The sequence below is a fragment of the Triturus cristatus genome, chromosome 6 (assembly GCF_964204655.1).
Source record: "Triturus cristatus chromosome 6, aTriCri1.1, whole genome shotgun sequence".
Classification (NCBI taxonomy): domain Eukaryota; kingdom Metazoa; phylum Chordata; class Amphibia; order Caudata; family Salamandridae; genus Triturus; species Triturus cristatus.
This window is the reverse complement of record NC_140589.1, coordinates 81625391-81650490: the sequence shown is the minus strand read 5'-3', so window position 1 is coordinate 81650490 and position 25100 is coordinate 81625391. Positions and strand designations below refer to the sequence as shown.

Genomic DNA, 25100 nt, shown 5'->3' with positions numbered 1-25100 from the left:
AAGGATCTTTACCTGTGCTTTTCTTCCTCTCCCACATATCGCGTACATGGCCAGGAAGCTACGGCTAACATCACTCACCCGTATCCTTTTGGTTCCCATGTGGGCTAGACAGGCCTGGTTCTCAAAGCTCCTTGAAATCTCAGCTGTCCCCCATGAGAAGCTCCCCAACCTTCTCCCTCAGAACCAAGGCACTGTCAGGCACCCAGACCCCAAGCAACACAATCTAGCAATATGGCTCCTGAAATCCTAGAGTTTGGGTACCTTAATATACCTCAGGAATGAATGGAACCCTGAAGAAGGTACACAGATCCACTACTTGCAAATTCAATGCCGCTCAGTGGGAGAGGTTTGTCAAATACTGCATCTCTTAGACCCCCCCCCCCCCCCCCCCCCCCCCCCCTTATGGCTACAGTCCAGAATATTGTCTGGTATGTCCTTCATGTACGGTAATCAGGCCTTGCCAATACCTTTGTATGCCTTCAATGGGCTGCGGCCACAATGTGCAGGCTGAGCAGAGAACACTGTTCACTATTCAGAATCCCTATCATCAAGGCTTTTGCGGAAGGACTCAAGAGACACCCCACCAAGCGTTCTGCCTGCCCCAGTCTGGAACCTTAATGATAACCTCACTAGACTTATCAGCCTTCCATTTGAACCAAAGCACTCTTGCCGTCTACTGTTCCTGTCTCTAAAGGTCACCTTTCTGGTCTCAATTTCTTTCTTAAGGCGCATTATTGAGCTACAGGCTCTCACACTAGAATAGCCTTTTTTCCATGTCCACATGCAAAGGGTGGTCCGTAGGACTAACACAAAGTGGTATCCCCTTTTCACCTTAACAGACTGTCATGCCCCATGCATGTTTTCCCTTAACCAGCCTCAGTAGCTGAAATACACACTTAACGTTAAACTTACCATCTGGTACTACATTGATTCGACCAAACCCATACGCAGGACTCAGCAACTCTTTGTTGCTTTCACTAAATCTCACAAGAGCCGTCCTACATCCAAAGCAGGTATGGCCAGGTGGGTTGTCAAGTGCATCAAGAACTGTTAGGGCATTAAAACCTTGCCGGCCCCGCCAAGGCCACATTCCACCCATAAACATGTAGCTACTATCGCTTTCCTCTGGAATATTCCGATAGCTGACATTAGCAAACCAGCTACCTGCTCAACCCCACATACCTACATGAAACACTATGATGTGGATGTCCTAGCATGCCAACAAGCTATGGTTGGCTAAATGGTCTTAAGGACTCTGTTTCAAACATCAGTACCAAGCACTGGCTGACTACTGCATAGGGGAGCACTGCTATGCAGTCTATCTACAGCCACACAATCTATAAATGGACTATGTTAATTACCCTGTAAGCATCCTTTCTTAGAGCTTTGTGCAGTAGATTGACATGCACCCACCCGCCTCCCACTAGCCAGTGGTTGTATTAGACACTTTTTCTTTTCACCATTGATTCTCAATCCTTTCTACACAAGTTCACACATGGTCCAACTTACTGCTCCATCTGTATGCTAACTTGCTGTGTGAAAAACATTCTAACAACTGAGCTGGTGCTCATGTGCGTTTCCAACTCGGGGAAGAGTTCTATATAGTGACTCAGAAGACTTCCTTGAAGAAAAACCAGCTGCAAATGTCTGAGCCCAACACTAGATGGCAGAAGTGCACAGAATATGTGAATCTACAGCACTACAATCTACGACTAGACTTTTACAGGGTAACTCACATATTGCTTTAAGAATAAGGTTACATGTATTTTACTTTCAAGTGAGGTTAAATGCCATTAATCACACTTAAGGTTGTTTTTTCTTCTTTTTCTTACAGCGAAAAATGATTATTGATGATGAATTAGAGTTTTGTGGCGAAGAGCTTCTGTCCGGTGTTTTGAAGTGTAAGGTAAGTTACCTGTTTCCAACTTGTGCTGTTATCCTTGCTTTTGTGCTCATCACTGCGGTGGTGTCAGATTGTGATGTTGTTTCAGTTTGTATTGATATAGTTTAACATCTACAATTAGAATTAAAACCAAGCTTACCAGGAACATGTAATGAAAAGCCTGTTTTGTTCTTCCCTTAAAAAGCAAACATGGGGAAAGTGTGGCCGTCTCATTAGAGAGGAATTTGACACTTTCACTGTAGGGCAGCAGGCTCCTCTGGAGTTCCACAAAACAGCCTAGTGGTACAATCTGATGTGTAAGGTTTCAGGAATCTTTGGGGGGCGCTAGAGAGCCCGGAGCAAGATGGCCGCACTTTAATGCAGCTCTGCAGGTCGAGAATACCATCCGCCTAACATCCGCTATATCTGGCACCATCCACGGCGGACTATGACAAGCATCGCTCCTGTGACATAGAGGACTGATTTGCGGTTGTCAAATTGGATATTTATCACCCCTAACAGCCTAATCTCCGCCAAGCCTCCGCTCGACACAAGATGGCGGCCCCGGTGAACACTAGCTGCTGATCTCCACTTCCCGACGCTGTGACTGCTTTGCGGGGAGCCTGCCCGGCGAAACTGCCCTCCCTACCAGATAACCAACCGTCGGCGCATAGTAGGATGGCTTTGAGCTGCACCCCGCTGTCCAAGAGGCGCGTTGGGCTGCCGGCCTTTTCGCGATCCGGACTGTTGAGGTGAGGCGTTCGCTGTGCGGCCCCTACCTGTTGCTGCGGATGTGGATCTAGGCCCGCGCTGGCTATCTGGAGCTGGCGACCCCATGAGTAGTGCACCCCTGCGCCATACACAAGCTGCTGTCCTCCGGGGGCCCGTATTGCTTCACTGCGCCGCCTGTGACTCCCGGACGTCTGTGTGCAGTGGCTCCTGTTTTGAGGCCCAGACGCCGGTGGCTGCCGCGTCCCAGATCCGCAGCGTGGTCCCCCCCGGCGTGACAACTGCAGCTCTGACTGCATGCGGCCCACAGTTTGCTTACTGCTCGGTGGACTCCTTCACTATAAAATAATCACTACGCACTGGCTGACATTGTGGTTGGGTGAGTGCTGCTTATACATTGGCTACAATACCATTGCGGCCTTCGGCGCCAACTGCACGCCTTCCTGCTTCCTCACAACGTATTGTAAAATCATATACAGAGTTCGTTGGGGGCCTGGGGGTGCCGCTGGTTGGACTTCAGAAGCTGCAAGTGCTGGTACCTGCATTGTATCTTTGGCAGCGGTGTTCACAATTCAAACCACCTCACGAGCGGACAAACGATTTTCTCTGGCTATAGCGACAGAACCTGGTATCATTACTGTCTATCTGCCTCCAACGCAGGCACATCTGGTACGCTGCTAGCTCTTGCGGCCCACATCTTGCCCTTCCACTGCAGTAGGCTGTGTGAATAGCACTAGGTTGGGGCTATCTGTGCTATCATTGACCTACCTCGGGACGGACCTGTCCATTGTGCTCTGCTCTTCGTGTGGCACCCCAGTCACCTACGTCTGGCAGTTACAGGCATTTCATTATGGAGCGGACAGACAAGCAGCAGAGCAAGTTGCACTTTGAAGTCAAGAAGCACACAAAATCGCAAACCCCGAACGCCTCGGACACTGATCCTGATCCCGAATCTGGTACGACTACAAAATTGGAATGCATGACGTTAACCATGCAACAAAGGTTGCAGTCCATCGACGCCAAAATCGATCACCTCAACTTACGTATGGACAGCATGGCAACTAAGATCGACAAACATGGTTCGCAGATCGCTGAGGCGGAACAGCGCATCTCGACTGCAGAGGATCGCTTGGAGGGCGTCAGTGCGTCGTGTACCAACATGGAGAAGCTTTTTTGAGGTAATCAGGGCTAAGATTGAAGATATCGAAGCTCGCTCCTGCCGGAACAACCTCTGAATAACTGGTATTTCGGAGAGCACCGGGCCCATGGAGACTTATGTCGAAACTCTACTCACAACCCTTATGTCGAAACGCTACTCACAACCCTGCTGGGAGCAGAACACTTCTCAAAGGTGCTCATAGTTGAAAGGGCTTACCGCTCCTCCGATCCCTGGTGCCCCGCCTCGTCCCATAATTGCCAGACTCTTGAACTACCGTGACCGTGACACAGCACTTCGTTTGGCTAGAGAAAAGGGCAAGCTTGACTACCAAGGAATGAAGATGGAACTTTTTCCTGACTTCACTGGCAGTGCAACGGGCTCGCCGTGAATTTCAAGCAGTCAAAAAGAAATTGCAGGCTTTACACATTCAATATGCCATGCTTTACCCTGTCCGTCTGCGGATTCAACATGCTGGGAAAGCACGTATCTTCACAACACCTAAGGAAGCGCTTCAATATACCTGGCGGCTTGAGCGACAGGAGACACTGCGAGAGAGGGGTGTGGACTCCGACTCTGAGGGATGAGCACGTGAGACTTTACTGATCATTGTAACTGATGTACTGTCATTCCTACCCAAGGAGCTACTGCATGTATTAGATTTGATCTATCTCTGATTGAGGTGTAGCTCCTGAACTAAGATGGACTTTTGTAAAATGTTCCAATTTGATAAGACAATTGCCCTTTTTTGCATAACATTTGTGTGTAACGTATGTTCCTGGCTAGGTACACAAACTGGTTGATTGATACTGACATGACGAGTGCTATTTGTTATGTGCCTTGCCAGCTGACAGTAGGCCATGGACTGGTTAGCCTAACTCTACCTATCTCGACCCACCCTGTTATACGGGGGGCCGTGGGCTACTAGCGATCCCCAGTATGGGAATTCCCCAAAATGTTATGTTACTTCCTTGGGCCCTGTTTGATGCCCCTGCAGGGCTCTTGTTTCCTGTTTTTCCTTTCATGATATGCGACTCATGGATGCTACTGATTAATTACTGTTTTGTTCTATGGGGGGTTAATTTACGGCATGATTCTAATGCTCTAGTGGGTGGGGGGATTCGTTGGGGGACACTTTTCTATTGCGACAGCTTTGGTAATGGCATGTTGACAGGTATTGAAATGTATGACTCATATTTCCTAAACAGTGACGCAGACTGTATCATCAAACTCTACAGACATGGCTGACTCAAAATGCCCCACCATATCTCTGATAATTTGGAATGTAAGGGGGCTTAATAATGCTAAAAAAGTACGACAGGTGATTTCTTATCTTGACTGGCACCATATTCAAATTGCCTTGTTGCAGGAGACACATCTTACCAAACGGACAGTCTCACACATAGCCACTAGATGGGCGGGAGTACGGTTAGCTGCCTCCTACTCCTCATATTCGCGGGAAGTTATGATTCTTGTAAAGAAAGGTATCCCCTTTGTACCATTACATGTCAATGAGGATGAGGAAGGGCGATATATTATAGTACAGGGCACACTTTATAACACACAGCTAGCAATTGTGAACCTGTATGGACCTAACATAGACGACCCTGCATTTTTTGACACATTATGGAATAAGCTCTGCAAATTATCCTCCTCAGCTCTTATTTGTGGGGGCGATTTTAATGTGGGTTTAGATCCTACAATAGATCGGGCGACTATGGCAGATCCCCCCCTCCCCGGAAAGCTTCTATGTCAGTGCGTGATGGAATGTGGACGTTAGGCCTCACAGATATCTGGAGATTGAGACACTCCACCACTAGAGAGGGTACATGTCTCTCATATGCACGACAGTCCTGGTCACGCATAGACTACTGGCTGGGCACACAGGATGTTTGCACATGGACTACACAGGTCAAACACTTACCTCGAACACTATCGGATCATTCTCCAGTAGTTCTTAACATGTCTTTGCCCTCTCATACTCCTCCTTTTCAATGGTGACTGCAATCGCCCTCGTTACTAGACCAGGTCTTTAAAAAAGGGATTCATGGGGCCATATCTGATTACTTTTCACTTAATACTGGATCTGTCCAAACTATAGAGACACTTTAGGAGGCTTTCAAAGTTACAATTCGAGGGGCATGTATAGGTCTCCAAGCCAGGGTTCTGAAATCTGTACGTCGCACCATGACTGCACTTGAGCGCGAGTTATGTGACCTGGAACGCAAATATGGCGAACAGGCAGACCCCAATACTCTGGCGCTTATCAAAAAGAAAATCCTAGAATACAATGAAGTAGCTGATCAAGAGGTCAACCATCTATTGCGCCGGTACAAAGTGCGTTATTATGGTGAGGGGGGCCGGCCGGGCAGAACATTAGCTAGCCGAGTCCTGGAACCTCACACTCAGGCACCTATGGTTCAGGTGATCATTGCTGATGAAGGTACGCAATACGACACACCTGTTATACTGAAAACATTTGCGGATTATTACGCCGGGATGTACGCTCATCGGCCAACTGCTGATGAACTCCAGCAGTATCTTGATGATACTGGTTTAGTGTGGTTATAACGCAGACAACAAGAGTTCTTGATGCATCCGCTCACGTTGGGCGAGGTGCGGGACGCAATTATCGCTTTGCCTAACATGAAATCTGCGGGCACCGATGGGCTGCCAGCCGAGTTTTACAAAGAATACATTGACCAATTGGCCCCATGCCTCCTTCAATTATATGAAGAAGCATACGAGTCTAAATGTCTACCGCCACCCTTACACAAAGCACTAGTGGTCATGCTCTTGAAACCTGATAAGCCGCCTGAGAGGTGCGATTCTTATCGGCCCCTATCTCTGATTAACACAGATGTAAAAATATTAGCTAAAGTATTAGCCACCAGGCTGAAACTACTTTTACCCGTTATGGTGCTCCCTGACCAATCGGGGTTTATCCCCACCGGCTGTACATCACATAATCTGCGTACGCTTTTTGCGACAATGCATGTGTTGGAGCCCACTCAGCCGGCAGTGGCGGTGCTTCTTGATGCCGCCAAAGCCTTTGACTCGATCTCCAGGTCATATATGTTTACCATTTTACATCGCATGGATGTCCCATTCGTTTTTACTAATTGGATAAAATTGCTATATACCAATCCTGTAGCACGGGTTAGAGTCAACGGGCAGATATCGGAGAAAATTCATATACACCGTGGCACACGACAAGGGTGTCCGTTGTCACCTCTGTTGTTCGCTCTCGTACTCGATCCCTTAGCTTGTACTTTAAGGCAGCGCCATGCTCAGACCGCGTTACGATTTTTACAACATCCTCTTGCAGTCTCCATGTATGCAGACGACATGGTGCTGTATGTTCGCGAACCGGTAAACTATTTTGCACTACGTATACGAAGTATGTCCGATTCGAACGTTTTTCAGGACTGGGCATCAACTGGTCTAAATCAGTTGTATTGTGGATTGTACACGTCAGTTTGACATCGAATACCCCCTTAACATGGTGCACAGACACTGTAAAATACTTGGGAATATGGCTCCACAGGGATCCGCAGACTGTTGTACAGTCCAATTATGGCACTGCCATCACGCGACTCGAGGGACAAGTGAGTCGTTGGATCAAGATGCCCCTGTCATTTGCGGATCGAATAGCGTTCATGAAAATGGTAATCCTTCCGCGCTTCTTGTATCTTTTTTTAAACATTTCGGTGCACTTAACGCAGCACTCTTTTGATAAGCTTCGCTCCCTTCTGGTCACACTCGCTTGGGGAGGTAAAAAACCCCCAGCTCAAGTGGGAGGTTATCACCCTTCCTTACGATCAGGGAGGGTTTGCAGCGCCTGACTTCCATCTATATTATCTCTGCGCGCAGGCGCATTACGCCTACTACTGGCAGCACGACCCAGCATACATACCGCATGTGGCGGTGGAGGCGGGTGCTGTGCACCCCATACCGCTTAAACCATGATCATCAACAGGCACTCAGTATTTGAAAAGGGCGAGTTCGACACTGTGCAAGCCACATCTAGGGCCTGGCACAAACTGGGCAAATGTGCACAAACATTGCCGCAATACGCGTCTGACATGCCACTATTGCATCACTCAGAGCTTTCGGTCACTGGGGAGATTGGCACACTGCGGACGCTCAAAGATATGGAGATGTCAACAATGAAGGATGTGTTCCCTGGAGGTCAATTCATAACTTCTGATAACATAAACGCCTGGGGCACTGTCACCGCCATGCACCTCTTTATCTATACTAGGCTGCGCTCTGCTATGCGTGCACTTTATCCTCAATTTCCTACTCAACCACAGACACTTGAAGCACTACAACTTATATATACTATCACCTCCAAAGCCAAGCTAGTCACTAGACTTTACCAGGCATCACGGAGAGATGTAACTGCCGGGGGCGCATCTGCGTTGGATAAGTGGAATGCCATGCTGCCTGATTCGCTGTCTGAAGATGATTGGTTTTTCAGTTGCCACTTAACGGGTCAGCTGACGGCGAATGGCAATTTACGGGTTAGTGCAATTTAAATATCTACATCAGATGTACTACACCCCAGCTCAGCTTCATAAATATGGGTTGCGGGAGGCTGACAATTGTAAACGCTGTGGTGCGCCTGGTGCCAACTTATATCATTTAGCTTTGGAGTGCCCAAAAGTGCATGAATATTGGAGATCAGTAATGTAATGTAATGTGTTTTTGTAAAGCGCACTGCTGCCCTTAGGCGTCGTGGCACACACATTCTACGCCTGATGGTTGAGGAATCTGTTGAATGCAGCCCACAAGTGTGCCTGCTGGGTGTCCTCTTTAAGATTAAGGCGTCCAATAAGAAGTTTGTAGCCATAGCACTATTGTTGGCTAAACGCAGGGTCTCCATATGCTGGGGGGGCAGGCTTGCTCCTACCACTAAACTATGGTTGCAAGATCTGACTTATAGTCGAGATCAGCTCACATGCTATGCAGAGGAACTACCTACAACATGTAAACCACGGGACATCTGGAGGCCACTCACGTCTTACCTACTATCGATACCTAACATCTGATGTCCCTTATGTTTTGTAAGAACTCATCACTGGATACTGCCGCACACTGCACTTTTAATCGCTGCCCTGTCTGTATGACCCTGCGCTATTGAGTTGTGCAATGCTGTGATCTGTTAAATGTGATGATCTGATCTGTCCATGCTGTACCAATGCTTTGATCTGGATCCTGGTCTGTTGTTCATTACTTTTGAAAATGCATATATAAAAAATAAAAATAAAAAAGTTTCAGGAATCTTTTATGTTTGCAGCTTTTAAACCAACAATTTTTAGACCAATGTGCTCGCGACCGCGCAGCGGACGCGCGCAGCGGGCGCGCCGCTGGTGCGCCTAAGGCAAGCCCGTCTGCGCCCGTCCACGCCTGAACGGGACCAGGGGGCAGAAACCCTGGGGCAATATGGAGTGAAGCAAGGATTAGGTACTCCAAAGAGAAATTACTCGGATTGCGTACATCTGCCAGCACTGTATGCAAACATAGCATGAATGTTGATAACATGGCATCAACATGTATACACTGTAAAGCAACACTTCTACATAGTACATCTACTATTAAGGAATCTAAAATACAATTGGCTCTATTAAACTGTAGGTCAATGGCCAAACACAAGCATGAGATCTATGATCTCCTCACTGAAAAACAAATTGATGCATTGTTTTTGACCGAGACATGGCTTAATGAAAATCGACACCTGACGTAATAGATGCAATCCCGACTGACCATCGCATAGTAAGGCAGGATAGAGAGGGCCAAAGAGGCGGGGGGGATCGCCATAATCTATAAAGATGACATGAAATGCGAGGTCAAACAAGCAGGCCTAGACAATTGTGAGGCCTTCTTTTTCACTCTGTCCACTGTAGAGGGCAACACTATGACCGGAGTTCTTATCCATCGCCCACCTGGCCAGATAGCGCAGTTTGTGGCTAGTCTGGAGGACAAGTTAGTACACCCAGCCCTGAGACACAATAAATTCCTGATATTGGGGGACCTAAATATACACTTCGATGACACTGATAACCAAGAAATAAGTGCAATTTATAAGGATATGCTCACACTAAACTTAACGCAGAGAGTACAAACACACCAAGGAGGCCACATATTAGATCCGATTTTCACAAACTCCGAGGAGGTTGAAATAGGAGCTCCCTGGCCAGTCCCATGGTCAGACCACTATGTAGTCCCGTTCACAGTGCCATCGCAGAGAAGGAGGGCTCAACTTTCTAAAGAGGTACTCGCCACTAGAAAGTGGAAAAAATGTAACCCCACATCCTTCACATAAGCACTGGGTTAACGTTAAACAATAATACTAACATAGCCAACGATCAGATAGAGGCGTGGATCACTAATACTCTAGACAAAGTTGCACCTTGGAACACAAGAATCCCCAAAAGAGATAAGGCAACAGCACCATGGTTCAATGATGAACTACGAAAGGTAAAAAAAAATGTAAAAAAGCAGAACGAATATGGAGGAAAACCTATTGTAATAGGTTAAAATAAGAATACAATAAGGATCTATAAGTTTATCACTCGCTGATTAAAAAAACTAGATGTGAATTCTATTCGGATAAAATAGAAAAAGCCAATAACTCTCACAAAGAAATGTTTCCAATCTTGAAGTCCCTCAAAAATCAAGATGATAAAAGAGTTACCACCTCCTCTAAAGAGATCTGCAATGAAGTGGCTGATTTCTTTGCCAACAAAGTAACTAAGATATACGCGTCCTTACCAACTGAGGCACAGTTGGGCAGCAATCGGACCACTGGCAATCATGGGAAGTTTGTCGGAGTAACACTGAATGAATTTAAAACACAGGAGAGGGAAGAACTAATAGCCAAAATTAAAGGAATAAAATCGGGCTCACCCCGGGACCCGGCACGACCAGAAAGAGTAATGGTAGGGATAGACATGATCTTGGCGTACATCACCAAACTGATCCTCCGCTCCTTCTGGACTGGGACAGTTCCTATAAGATGGAAACAGGCCATCGTTAAACCACTTAGGAAGAAACCCTCGCTTGATTTCACGGTACTAGATAACCTACGTCCCATCTCACTACTTCCATTCATGGCAAAAATCGCAGAAAAGATCACTAATAAACAACTGGTGGATCACATTAACGCTAACGACCTATTTCACCCCTCTCAATCAGGTTTTAGAAAGGCGCACTCCACAGAATCAGCCCTACTAATGGCAACTGAGACCTTAAGAAAATATGCGGATGAAGGGAAGACAGCTGCGCTGATCCTGTTGGATCTCAGCGCAGCATTTGACACCGTCTCACACCCTCTGCTACTGCATAGACTAGAGGCTTGTGGCATCAGGAGCAATGCCCTCAAATGGCTGACTTCTTTGCTATCCGAACAGAGCTTTTAAGTGCCCCCACTTTCACATGTATCTGACAGCCACCCGTTATTGCAAGGGGTCCCTCAGGGATCTATTCTAAGCCCCACCCTGTTCACCATGTATGTGGGACCACTAGCAGATTGTGTACAAAAACATGATGTATCGATTGTATCTTATGCAGACGATATGCAACTATTAGTTATGTTATCCCAAAATAGAGAACAGACAGCGATCCGCTTTACAAAATGCTTAGAGGAAGTTGCAGTCTGGATGACAAATCACTGCCTCAAACTAAACGGGAATAAGACCGAGGTATTAGTTGTTGGAAAGACACCCACCATATGGTCCTCTGCGTGGTGGCCTGAAACACTTGGACAAGTCCCCCTCCCTAAAACAGAAGTAAAGAATCTTGGAATCTGGGTCGATTCCAAACTGTCCTTTGACAGCCAGATCCGTAAGGTTGTGGGAAAGTGTTACGGAGCAATGAAAACCCTGAGGAAGGTTATAGATCTGCTTCCATCAAAAGCCAGGAGAACCATAGTCCATGCAGTAATCACCTCTCAACCAAACTATGGAAACGTACTATATCTGGGTGCCTCCAAAAAAGGACTAACTAAATTACAAAGGGTTCAAAATGCAGCGGCACGCATGGTCGTTGGCCTCCCAAGGAGAACGAATACAAAGAAGGCCTTAACGACCCTACACTGGCTGCCAGTAGAGAAGAGAATCATATTCAAGGCAATGTGCTACTGTCATCGCATACTCGCACACAAAAGCCCTCGATACCTTCAAACACTACTGACAAGATATACCCCTGGACGTAACCTACGATCCAGGGATATGGCCTTACTGACTGTCCCTAGAATATTTCGAGCCAGACTGGGGGCCCGCTACTTCAAGTACCTGGCAGCCAAACTATGGAACAGCTTGCCAATCGCCATGAGAACAGAACCTAGCGAAAACATCTTTTGTAGAACTCTGAAGACATGGCTGTTTCCCAAAATAGATTACTGAACGGCTCTTGCTGCTATATAGGTACAGCTGTCTACTCTTTTAGGTGTCTCAGTGCGGGGACACACCGTTGGTGTAACCAGGCGCTCTATAAATGAATAAATATATACAAATATAAATATAAACTTTAAAAGTGTAATTTGTTAGAGTTGACTGATTATATGTGCTTAGGCATCGTTCTGCTGGCTCAGCTGAGTCTGTTTACAAAGATGTTTGCAGATCCTTCTGACTTAGGCTCCTAAGCCAGAAAGAGGAGCAGGTGAAATGCATCCACTCTGACCTTATTTAGACTCCTTCAGATGGTTCCCGGGGTCCCCTAAAGCTAAGTAGTCGTTCCTCTTTTTGCTTAAGAGGCTCACGGTAGAATACATCGGAGAGGATACTGGAGTACCAGTCTAGAGTTAAACCATAGCAATTGTTCTGAAAGGTCTTCTAAATGCATCCCGTCGAGAAACTCTGCAGAGGGTAACATTACCACCTTCACTGAAGCCTCTAGTATAGCAGCAAGAAAGTGCGACGCAGCTTCTGCTGCCTCACTGTTGCAGACTTCCATTTTATTTCAAGCCCTGCAATCTTACACTCTGTCTAGACTTCCTTCAGGTATGTTTGGTAAAATGTATTATGTTACGTTATTAATAACTTGAGCTTGGCAAATAATAGTTTTTAAAGTAATGGCTCCGTGATCAAACCAGGCATTAAAAGTGACTGTCTGAGGATACTTACCCCATGGTTCAGGCTAAGTATGTTAAGTCAAGAGTGACACCTGCCTTAAATTCATCCAACACCTGATATTCCTATGTGTCCAGCAAGAAGCACTGATGCCCAATGGGTATCCTAATACTGTTGTGGTCTGTAGATCTTTATCAACATGATCTTAGGATCTTAAACTCTGTCCACTTTCCTGTGAGAAATTGATATCCTTTAAGTCCTTGCCACAGTATACAATTCTCATTTATTGCTACCCATGAAAATATTTACTTTTATTGGCACACAAGTTCTCATCTCACTTACAAGACCAATATGACTGTCCAAACTGAGCTCTACATGCACACTGACTTTGTTTGACTCCTGTACTGACATACACTGTTCTCCACTGGAAGCATTCCTCCTGTTCAAACATGCCAGTAGGCTTTATTTGGCTAAATTGTATTAAGAACTGTAGGAAGCTGTGATTCTGTTGCAGTAACCACCCCATACCTTTTTGCCAGATTTCTGATGCACCTTGACTTGATGTGCCTTGGGTCCCTGCCAATCAGGTTCCTAGGTGTTCTTTCCCAAAACTGTACCTTTGTAGCTCCAATTGGCAACACTCTGGACACCTGTAAGTCCTTTGTAAAAGGTACCATGGGTACCAAGGGCACTCTGACCAGTGAAGGCCTCTAAGGGCTGCAGCACATATTGTGCCACTCTTAGAGGTCCTGTACCTCAAGGCACACACACTGCCATTGCAGGCTGTGTGTCATGCTGCAGAGAAAAGTGAAGAGTCGACATGGCACACATACCTGTGTGTCATGCCTGCAACCCACTACCTATGGTATAGGTAAGCCACCCCTCTAGCTGGGTGCACTGTACCACTGGTGAGGGTACTGTTGCATGAGCACTGTACCCCTGCAGTGTCTAAGTCCATTCTGAGACATTGTAAGTGCAATAAAGCCATAAAACAGTATATAGTCTGGGAGTTTGTCATTACAAACTCCACTGCACCATAATAGCTTTACTGAATTCTGGGAAGTTTGTTATCAAAATTCTCAGCATAATAAACCCACACTGATGCCATTGTGTGATTTATTATACAGTGCACACAGAGGGAATCTTAGGGATGCCCCCTGAAAAACGACCAGCCTCTGGTGGGTTCCCTGAGTAGTATACACCAGCCTGCCACCTCAAGACATGTTTCTGGACCCCTGGTGTGGGAGCCTTCCCTTCCTGAACCCAGAAACAAAGCCTGTCCTGGGCAGAGGTGGTCACACCTCCCCCAAGCCAGGAAAAGCCATTAGTGGCAGGGGAGCTTCAAAGGCCTTGGCGCCTTTGTAGTGCAACCCCCAGCCTCTCCTGCTATCAGGAGCAGACCCCATTCCTGTCTCCCCTCCTTTTTGGAGGGGGTAGGCGAGACAGGCAGGAAAAATTAGCAGAGTCCAGAAGGTGTGCCCACCTCCGCCAACCCCACCCCTCAGGTGGACGAGGTGAGGTGAAGCCCACTTTTCAGTGCCAGCCGTTTTGCAGATGGCATGCACTCTCCAATCAGGATTAGGGATTGTGCCCACTCCCCCACATGGGGTGAGTACTCCAAGGATGTAGTCACCCTAAGGTCAGTAGCCCATTGGCTACTAATCTTGAGACCCCTAAAACGCCCCCTAAATATAGTACTTAGGGGGCAGCCCTGAACCAAGAAGACAGATTCCCACAACCTACGAAGAAGGACGAAAGAAGACGCCCAGCAGAGGAGACTGCAGAGAAGACCTGATTTGGCCTCAGCCCTACCGGCCTGTCTCCAGAGATCATGTGCCAAAAGATCGACTTGTCCTGCAGCCAGCGACCTCCAGAACTCCTGGGAGGACTGACTGCCTTGAACAACGACCGGATCTCCTGTGACCCCCCACTCGGCTCCCTTCAAACATGTAGTAAAAATGATCCTAATGAACAAGTTCTTGCCTTAAATGATCATAGATCGTCTGCTTTCTCAAAGATCCATACTACACTCTTTTTGGCCTAACAATTGTAAAGCGCAGGGTTGTATGTTATACCCACTTAAGCATTGTTTGTTCTCATCCGGGTACATTGTTCTCATTCAATTTTGTTATTCTCTGTTACCCCCTCGTAATCTCCCCTCTTACTATGTTCTTCCCTTCCATGATGAGAAGCGCTCTGGTTCCTTTCAAGGTCATGTTCGCGCTATACAATATTTTATAAAAAAATAAATAAACAGCAGCTCTGTTCAAATGAAACAGCCAAGAAAGAGCCTGCTGAGGACAAATATACCCGACGCCTGGAACCACCAATGCACCCAACCCCTACGGCCTGAGTCCGAGTGGCCCACTGGTCCCAGCGAGGTCCACCAGTGATCCAGAGTCCGAGTCCACCGTCAGTTGACCCCTCCAGGACTCCCCGACGTCATCTGCAGCCCCTGCATGGAGCCCCCCCCACTCCCCCCTCCCTCCGCCCAACCACGAGTGGCTGGTAAGGTGAAATCCGACCTCAAAAGACACCCCTGCATAAACCCGCCCTGCGTCAAGGAGAAGAGCACCTGAGCTGCACCTACTTTCCAGAGACCTCCAACTTACCTGCCCAGCTGTTGGTTCCTCCCAGAAGACTTTCTAGACCGAGTCTGCAGCCAAAACCAGCAACTCCTATTAAAAACAACTGGGCACCCAACGGCAAAACAGCACCCTGCACCCGGCTGCTCCTGTGCCGCTGTGGGTGCACTTTGTGTGCTAAATCCGATCCCCCTGTGCCCTGAGCCTAACACCATGAGCTTTGCTCCCATAACCTTGTGGCCTGCTCGTGAGCAGCCACCAACTGTAGGCCCCTTGTCCCCCATTGGATAACATTGGGACTAAGCACGCGGCCTCCCTAGTGCTGTTGAGAGCGCTTTGAGAGTGCATCCTCGACCCTGGGGGAACCCTCGTTCTAACCCCAGAAACCCAACTCCCAAAACCAAGTACTTACCTATAAACCGTTAACTTAATTTCCTCCCTTAGAATTGCATTGACTGCTTTCTTGTGAAAATTGTTGTGTGGAGTTAGTTTGTATGAAACCCTAAAAAACTGCAAATGTACAAAAACTGAATTATCTACCTTTTCTCTAGGAAATGTTTGTGTGATATCTAGGCATATCACACGGAGTAGAAAAAGTAACTTAAAAAGTAATCTGAAAAGTACTGTACAAAGTAATTTTGACTGTTGACTTATCTGTAAACAAAGCAATTTCATCTAACTGCATTTCAATTGTATTTCAACTGCAATATACCTGCAAAGTATTATTTCACTTACCCGCACCAGGCCTGGCTTGGTTCTAGAAATAAAATAACTAATATCTTTATACAAAGTAATTGGTCGGAGTTCAGTCTTTGAGTGTCTGACATAATTTCTTGCCTGAGTGTGTACAATAAATGCTTAACACTACCCTCTGATGCCTTATTGCTCGCCCACACTACCACAAATAGAGAGTAAAGTATTACCTACTTTTACCTTGTCTTCCTTTGGGGTTCCACTGGACTCTGCACACTATACCTTACTTTGGTATGGTATATACTGAGCCAGCGTCCTACAAGAACTGTGTTCCAAACATCAGCATCATCTGCTTGTTAACCACAGTTGCGGAGAAAACTGTGTTAGTCTTTGTAGAGCATGTGTATGTACAACCGCACAGGCTATGATTGGAAAATTATACTTACCCTTTAACCATCTGTTCATAGCATGTAGAACCCCTCTATGCCCAATGTTGTTATCAGTGATGTTGACAACTTGCAACTGAACTTGGACTGGACTTTGACTTTTATTGGCCTTTTCCTGAACGGTCATGGGGACCTTAGAAGTGTATTCCTGTGGTTGTTTGAGCACCAGAAGAAAGTTTGGAAGCTTTTTAACAAAATTCTTTCAGAAATCTAGAGGGAAAAAAGTATCCGACTGTTCCATAAGGTCTGCATGAATTTCAGCTTCGTCCGGTGCAAGGATCACACCACTGCGTAAGAAATGGCTGCGTCGTATTCGCGATGGAACACTTTTTGCAAGAGAGCTCCAGCAGGACCAACCTGTTTCAAGTATCCAACATTCGGTTCCACGGCAGCAGCTACAATTTCAGCTGCAGCTCATTCAAGGAGGATTTTGCCTTTCAAAAAGTAACTAAGCCCCTTTCTGCTTGACAACTTTTTCAAACTTTTTGACATCCAGACTTTCACTTCGACCAATCCAATTGGTGTATTCGACCAAGGCTCCAATTGGTGTATCCGACCAAGGCTCCATGGCAGTGTGCATCAAATTGTGCCTAGATCCCAGTTTACTGCTTCCATTTACTCTCATTGGAGCTTTGCACTTTTTGGCGCTATTTTGATGAGAATCTTTAAAACAATCATATCTCCAGTTCCCCTTATTGGGGTTTTGTCCCAATGGGGTAAAAGGTTTCTGAAGCAACCCTACCCAGATTTTTAGCAGTTCTTGTTTGCTTACTGCAAGCAATCCCACAATGCTCCTCACTTACTATATCCAAAATGGGGAAACCCTTCTCCCCTTGTGCCTAGCGAGAGATGTGTCCAGGGTATTAAGCAAACCCATCTTCTCTGTGGTCACTCAAAACCAGACCTGGAGGTAGCTTTCCTCGCACTGGGTTTGGTGCCAGCCAGACTAGGGGCAAAAACTGGGGCCTTTCCAGGTGTCCCCTAACATTTATTTGCAACAAGGCAGGCCTCTTTGAAGTTAATTAAGCTCTTGGGCCCACCCCAACCAGTCTTGCTTGGGGAAGAAAAGACCTCCCCTCAGAGGCCGTTGTACCTGCTTTTGGTGCAGTTTTCACGCCTAATTCAGACCCAGGACTGGCTATGCAGTTGCTGGAGAGTTATTGGGCTAAGGTAAAAAAATAATTTTTAAAAAGTCAGTACAGCGAGAAAACAATAATACTAAAGGGGGATTCCTTCATTTAAATGTAAAATATTGGGAGCGGGGCATGCAAGCGCCCTCTCTTCGAACCAGGAATTGGCCCTGGGGACCTCATCCCCCAGAGCCTATCCAATTTCATGTAAAATAAGTAAAAAAACAATTGGTGCGAGGGTGCCCCCGTCCTGAGCCATACATTGTAGTGTCCTCTGCATCCCATTCCCCAGGACAGTGCTGTGTTCCTGCGTGTGAAAGCACAGGCAGTGAGCACTACATTGCTCCCACCGGAGCTGAGAACAGAAAGGTACCCGCCCGGCGGCAGATCAATTCCACCTCCCTGCCTGCACTGTTGTGAGCAGGGAGCACAGGACTGATACCGGCCCTCTCCCTACCTCTCCCACCCTCCCTGACAGGAGCAGAAGTAAAGCCTGCTCCTGTCGGGTGGGAGCACCAAAAAATGGAAATGGCTGCTGCCTGGGGGTCTTGGGCCTCTCCCTGCTGCACCCAACCAGAGGCAGTGTTGTGGGGGCCCTGGTGGAACTAGGGCACCCACCTAAAAAACAAAATGGTTGGTTTCCTCCAGCACCCAGGATGTGTGCTGACTGCGAGGCTGCAGGAGCCTTCAGCCTTCCCCCGCGTCCCCCATTACATAAAAATGAGTTGTGGGTGACCCGGGAGGTACATCACTCTTAAATTCAAAGTTTATTGTTAATGATCAGTTAATAAAAACCATTGCGTATAAACACGTAAAACAATTTACTTCAATCATAGTCTATGAAGGCATACAAAATTCATTTGTAATAAGCGAACATTAAAATGTTCCACTATTTCGCTATATTTTTTATCATAACATAAAAAGGAAGACCAGATGCATTTCACTTCATGTAAAATGTTCCAAGGGAAAGATCAATCAGGTCCTTAAAGGAGCGGGCAGATGGTGACACGAAGACTTCAATTCATGAGACAATGAAGGGAATATGAACCAGCGTTATAAGGCTCGGCTATAATTACGTTGTTGAATACTGAAAGATAACATGTATCGAGCGAAAGTTTCAAGTAAAATCACGATTTTAGCTTAAAGTGTTGGCATGATGATGTCCCTTTAGCAGGCAGTTCAGAAGGAGGTGGTGGGGGTTGAAATGCAGCCTTGTAAGCCAAGTTGTTGGTCCATGCAGGCCCAAGCTAGGCGGGTTCTGTATATGTAGGAGGCTGGTTCTGTATATGATATTATCACTAGGTGGTAATACCATGCACAGTGTCTAGGGGTTCCCAAAAAGTGTACAGGGCTCAATGTAAAACCCAAAGTGCTCTAATAGTGGTAGTGTGGGCGAGCAGCCTTAGGCCTAACACAGAGGAGTGTAAGACATTTATTGCACACACATGATCAATAATGGACACATGACTCAAGAAGGAGATCCAGACCTATTTTATAAAATTTTACTTTATTTTAAGACTCAAGTTTTTGTGATAAGGTAAGTACGTTTTTAATCAAAAATACTTTTCACTTTCAAAAATCAACTTTTTTACACTGTTATCCAATGGGAAAAGAAATACCTCAGACCTCCCTGGCCTGCCAATATGTTGTGATGGCGGCGGGAACGATTAAGGCGGTCACGTGCCTCTACAGGAGCATTACCCATAGTCTGAGGCAGCCCCTGACGACCCTGCGTCTCAAATGGGAAGAGGATTTGGGCGAACCCATTAAGGAGAAGTCATGGGGGGAATTGGTAGAACGGGCTTGGAAGTGTTCTTGGAATGCCAGTTTCCAGCTCATCCATTTTTACGTGTTACATAGGGTGTACCTCACCCCGGGTAAGGTGAATGAATACTTCGGGGCCTCGACAGGGTGTCCACGGTGTAATCTAGAGGGGGCGGGGTTCCTACACATGTTTTGGGACTGTCCACTTCTGGGAGAGTACTGGAGGGGGGTGACATCTGCACTAGCGGCAGCAACGGAAAGAGGGGTAGCACTGACGCCAGGCTGTTGTTTGTTGCAGTGGTTCCCACACACTGCCAAGACCAAAGTCATTAGCAGGTTCATAGACCTGGGGCTGGTCTTGGCCCAGAGGGAGATCACCAGCCACTGGAAGGCAAATAATGGCCCCAACGTAGGGCGATGGTCCAGGGAGTTAGTGAAATGGGCGGAGGGGAACTGTAGATTGCGAATGGCCTGGCGGACTGGCAGCGACAAATCCCTGGAGACGGCGGGCGCATGGGTGGTACTGGTGGAGTTGGTAAAACACCCAACGATTGATACCGATAACACACCCTCAAGCAGAGGGACCCTGCAGTAGGCAACTGAGTTTGGGAGGCACTGTTTGGCTAGAGTGTAGAACGCAGGTAGAGCGGGACGACCCTGGGAAACCACCTATCCCTGACACCGAAACTTGAGGTCTGGTGTATATATAGCCCACGGAACATCACTGTCCTTCCCGCGGATTAAACAGAAGCCATTTTATTTACTCAGCGGCATGCCTAGGGGGTGGGGGTGGTGGGAGGAGGGGTTAGTTAAAGTTGGGGGGAGGGGCGTTTGTTCAAGTCACATCATATAGACGATAGTCGGGGAGATATCGATTAGCAGATCTCATTGCTTCCTATTGTTGGACAGAAGTGGGGCAAAGAAGGATAAACCCCATTTCCGGTCACATCACCCCACGTCTAGAGGGGTTTTTCCTTTTTGTACAGATACTGATGATCTAATGGAAATGTGTAATGTCCTGCTGAATCCTAACTTTGATTTTAGATGTGTCCTTTACAGCCCTCTTTGGGTTCTTCGCTTTGATTATGCTCTCATAACCTAATAACATTTGTTTAAAAAAAAAAAACAATCCGAATGGGAAAAGCAATATCCCGGTTTAACAGGTGAGTATCGAATTTACAATTTCAGTCTTTGGAGCCAAAAGTCAGCAAGGGCCAGGGGTCAGATAAGCACCAAAACTGCATTGCCAGCGGCTCAGGGGCAGACGGGTGGAGAGGTCAAAATCAGAGTTTAACCCAATGGTTTCCAATGGGGACAGAGGTTGCCTGCCTAAAAGAGAAACCTGGGTGAATCAGGTCCGGGAGGGTGGGGGCAAATCTATATTAAGGGAGGTGTATGGCCTCCCCTTTGAGCCTAATAAGGCCTTGAGGACCCCATCCCCCCCGGCCTGCATAATTAATTTAGGGAGGGGTCGGGCAGCCCCCCTCTCTAAGCCTTTAGTGGCCCCATCACCCAGGGCCAAAATGTGCATAAAAGGGGAGGGGCTGCAAAGTCTCCCTCCCTGAGCCTTTAAAGGCCCCAGGGATCACATCCCCCCGGGCCCAGGTAACTTATTGTGTCCTAGGGAGCCCACGCCCGCACTGATGCAGACAGGGAAACAAAATGTGAATTGCTCCTGCCCGAAGAGAGCAAGCATAGATAGCTGCTCCCTCCATGCAGGAGCATTGCCGTCTCCCCACTATGCTAGGAGCCGGCTGGGGCCATGACCTCCAACGTGTTGGTTGGTGGGTGCCTTCGGTGTACCCAAGCTACCCAACTATACTAAAGGGGGGCCAGGGGAGATGAGGTCTCTGGGGCCATAATAGGCTAGTGGAGGGCCATGCTTCCTCCTCTCCCCTTTATAATAACATGCAGCTGTGCATGTTGTGGAGTTGTGTGTCTGTGGGGGGGCGGGGTGGGGAAGGGGTTGGCTGCCTTCGGGTGGGTTGGACACAAGGCCTGGCCTGCAAAGGTCTGTGCCCTTTCAATGGAAAATGTTTGTCTGTAAATAACAATTGGCTACCACATCATGCTTTGTAATATATTTATTAAAAGTGATACTGTTTAAATATGACGTGAGCAACATGCATACCCCCGCCTTAATGACAGTTCCATTAGTACCAGAAGTCAGGAGTCATGTACCTTGTATGTGGACTAGAGTTTTGTTATAAATGGAGGAAAGTTTAGTGCATTAAATTAAAGAAGAGTTTTTGTACAGCAGAAATCCTGAACTCTCATATTTAAAGGTGCTCTTACATGTTAGAATGAAGAAAAAGATGACTAGGTGAAATAAAATATTTGCTTAAGATAGTTGAGACACGTTTATGGGTCAAGTGCATTACAGTTAGTTTGAGTAGCTACATAAAGCCGGAAATGTATGCTGTAGGTAGGCCTGTATGAGATTCTGAAGCTGTTACTTCAGTTACTCTATTTTAAATGTTGTCTTGAACATGGTCATCCAGTTGGTAGACTGTGAAGGTACCAGAATGTGTCTGAGCAATTGGCCATTGTGTTTAGTTTAAATGTTTTTTCATTGCAAAGACCGCAAGACAATACTCGTAAACCAGTTTCTTGTTCATGATTCACGTGTCATAGCTGAAGAGATTTGAAGACTTTTTTTTTAATCCCTAGAGTGTATTTGACGAGTTAGAAGGGGAAGAGATGCGGCGAGCAAGGACCAGATCCAATCCATATGAGATGATCCGCGGAGTATTCTTTCTCAACAGGTGTGCACTTTCATCCATACCGTCAGAATTTTAGAAGCACTCTTATTTCTTTACACTCCTGTAATCTCAAGACTGTTTTACAACATCTGCTGGAGTTGATAGAATACTTTACTGTAAATACTTTGTGCCTTCGCCAATGTACCTGGTTGTACATTTTTGATGGTGCTCATAATGTTAAACAGTACTGTTGCAGGGATTCTGCTCATGCACAGAACTATGCGCAGGAAACCAGGACCTCAGTGAATTGTGGTGTACCAAAAACTCACCTCAGAACCCCTATCCCTATCGGACCAGCATCAGTGTCCCATTATCCGTATTCTATCGGAGGTCCCAATGTATAGACAACCCAGAACAAGCGACTTAGAGTACTCTCAGGAATGGTGGGAATCAGAAATACCGGTTCGGTATTATTCATTCTCATATCAGTCCACAACAAGAGTAATTAGAGACACAGTAGAGTTTAAAATGTTTATTTTATAAACTACGTGTCCTAAGATGCAGTACTTTGGCTAACATAAGCAGACAAATGATTACAAATAAAACCATCAGCATTGTTACAATACCATAAAAAATGAAAGGAGAAATCATAGTATAAATGACAGTGGAATACAGCCACCTTCCTTTCGCTAGTAAACTAGTATTATTAGACTAGTAGAAGGTCTCTAGGTCAGAATGGGGAACCCCATACTGTAAAGATCAGCTTAGTTAAATCACATCAGAGGATCAGGATTGCTCTGCTCCTGGGAAAGCTCTTCTCCAGAATGTGTGTGTAAAGCATGCAGACTGCAATATTAAAAGCACTCGACTTTCAGGTATTTGCAGCTGTGTGCGTGTTATGGCTAAATAGTGGGCCGATCAACCTGAACTCAAAAACATGCATTGTCTGGCGACCTAGACTGTTTCTTTACACAATGTTCAGACCAAGGTCGCAGCGCACGTCTAGGGATGTGAACAACAGACAGTTCTCATGTGAAGAAAAGGCAAGCAAGCAGTTTTCAAATAATAACATGTATCTGCAGTGTCGTGTACAAAATCTGCAAAAGTGGCAAGATGGCTCTCTAACATCTAACACGCTTATGCTAACATAGCAATGTATGTATCTAAATCGCCGCCTTCACTACACCCCCCCTTGATCGGACCTCTAGCAAATAGGGATACAGTTAAGGAACGCAGAGTTCAAGTTCGATAGAACGGAACTAAGGGCACAAATTGGAAATCCATATAAAGGTTAGTGAAGGTTCGAAGAAAAAAACTGATAATAGGGAAAAAAATTTGAATGGAAAAATTAACGGCAAGGCTCAAGGAGCCCGAATGTTGAATCAAAATCCAAAAAAAAAAAAACTTGTGTGAAGGAAAGTTGGACGACATCCAAGTTAATCCATCAATGTATAAGCACAGTAAGTAGCAACAGCTTCCAAGAGGAAGTCATTGGAATGTTCTGTCAAAGTGTCCGCCATCCAGTCTAGCAAGGTAAACAAACATACATGTTCTTCGACAACTGGGGCCTCTAGCACAATCAGAGAACAACTGGCGTGTTCTTCAAGATAACTTCGTGCCAGGAAGTCATATGCAGCCGTACCGATGTCCCAATTCCCTAGGACTCCACAGGCCATAATCCTGACACTAGAACAGTCCAACTCATGAGCCACTAAGGGACTCATTAGTCGATCATAATCCGGGGCAGGAGACACCGAGTTTGACAAGCACAAATCCAGAGCCCAATCGAACGGACAATCTACGCAATGAAAAACAGGTTGTACGCATGTAAAGTAGGAAAACCGGAAGGACAATCCATAGACTATGCTCAAGGTTGCCAGTGGTAATGTTCCATAGTATTCAAGCATCCGGTTACGAAGATGGAGCAGCCGGGACAGGCTGTCGTGTGACACAAATTGTGCAGCCATTGCGCAGTAAGCAGACCAACAACAGCACCCCAGCCACGAGGGCGAGAATCAACGGGAGACCGCCAAAGACGCTGGAAAAAATAGAATGAAAAAATGCCGGTATCACACCAAAAATAGTTTGGAAGGAGGTCACGAGGCCGGAGCCCACAATTTTGAAAAAATGCGCCAAGCCCGTTGTTGACGAGGCATTAAATATAGTTTGAATCAGGGCACCAAAATGAAGTGGGAGATCAGTATTCAAAAGCGCATGCACCTCGGTGCGTGTATTTGCTACGTGAAGGACAAATGTTTCCCGTGAGGAAGTCAGTGCGACTTCTCTTTGAGACAATAGAGCCCTTATTCTGCTCATCTTGTTGAACTCTGCTTTCAAGGTTGGAATGGAAGGCCAGATGGATACATCTAGCCGCCCATGCGGGGGTGGGACAAGGACATTCTTGCAGCAGACTACTCTTTGTGATACAGTCACTATGTAGGGAATTCCCACTAGCGTCCCGCAGCAAGCTTCATTAATTAAAAGCAAATTACTACCGTTAGCCAACAGCGTGAAAGAGGGTGTAATAGCTGGCACTGGAATCCCTTTCAGGGCGCATGCTAAATGAGGAGCGCCATGCAACTGAATGTGCCTACAGACTACAGAGTGATCACGTGTGGAAGTGCATTCCTCACCTTTCAAATAGACCTCTTTACCGTCTCTCATGCACCTGTTTGTAAATGGGAGTGACCAAACTTCATGCAGGAAAGCAGTACCCAACGGTTCATATCTGCCTAGGGCATAATGTTTCATGCAGGAACTGAATTTAAACAAAGGAAATGGCAATGTGATTAACCCGTGGATAAGCCACACAGCGGAATTCAATTAGGCCACAGAGAACGGGAAAGGTTCTAACTTTTCAATATGCAGTTATGAGTATGTTGCATCTTTCATGGACATGAATTGCTGTTTTGCAGTAAGATTAAAGGGAAGGAATAAAG

At 46.4% G+C, this 25100-nt stretch overlaps 1 protein-coding gene across 2 annotated transcripts in view; it reads left to right on the top strand.

Annotated features, from left to right (window-relative positions):
- The window catches only part of LOC146813794 (cap-specific mRNA (nucleoside-2'-O-)-methyltransferase 1-like), a 664820-nt gene that overhangs the window by 126038 nt on the left and 513682 nt on the right, over nt 1-25100 (top strand). For both annotated transcript variants that reach the window (XM_085610257.1, XM_085610256.1), the window contains exons 6-7: nt 1835-1906; nt 22130-22224. In XM_085610257.1, the coding sequence (XP_085466383.1) occupies nt 1835-1906; nt 22130-22224 (167 nt within the window). The remainder of the gene's footprint in view (nt 1-1834; nt 1907-22129; nt 22225-25100) is intronic.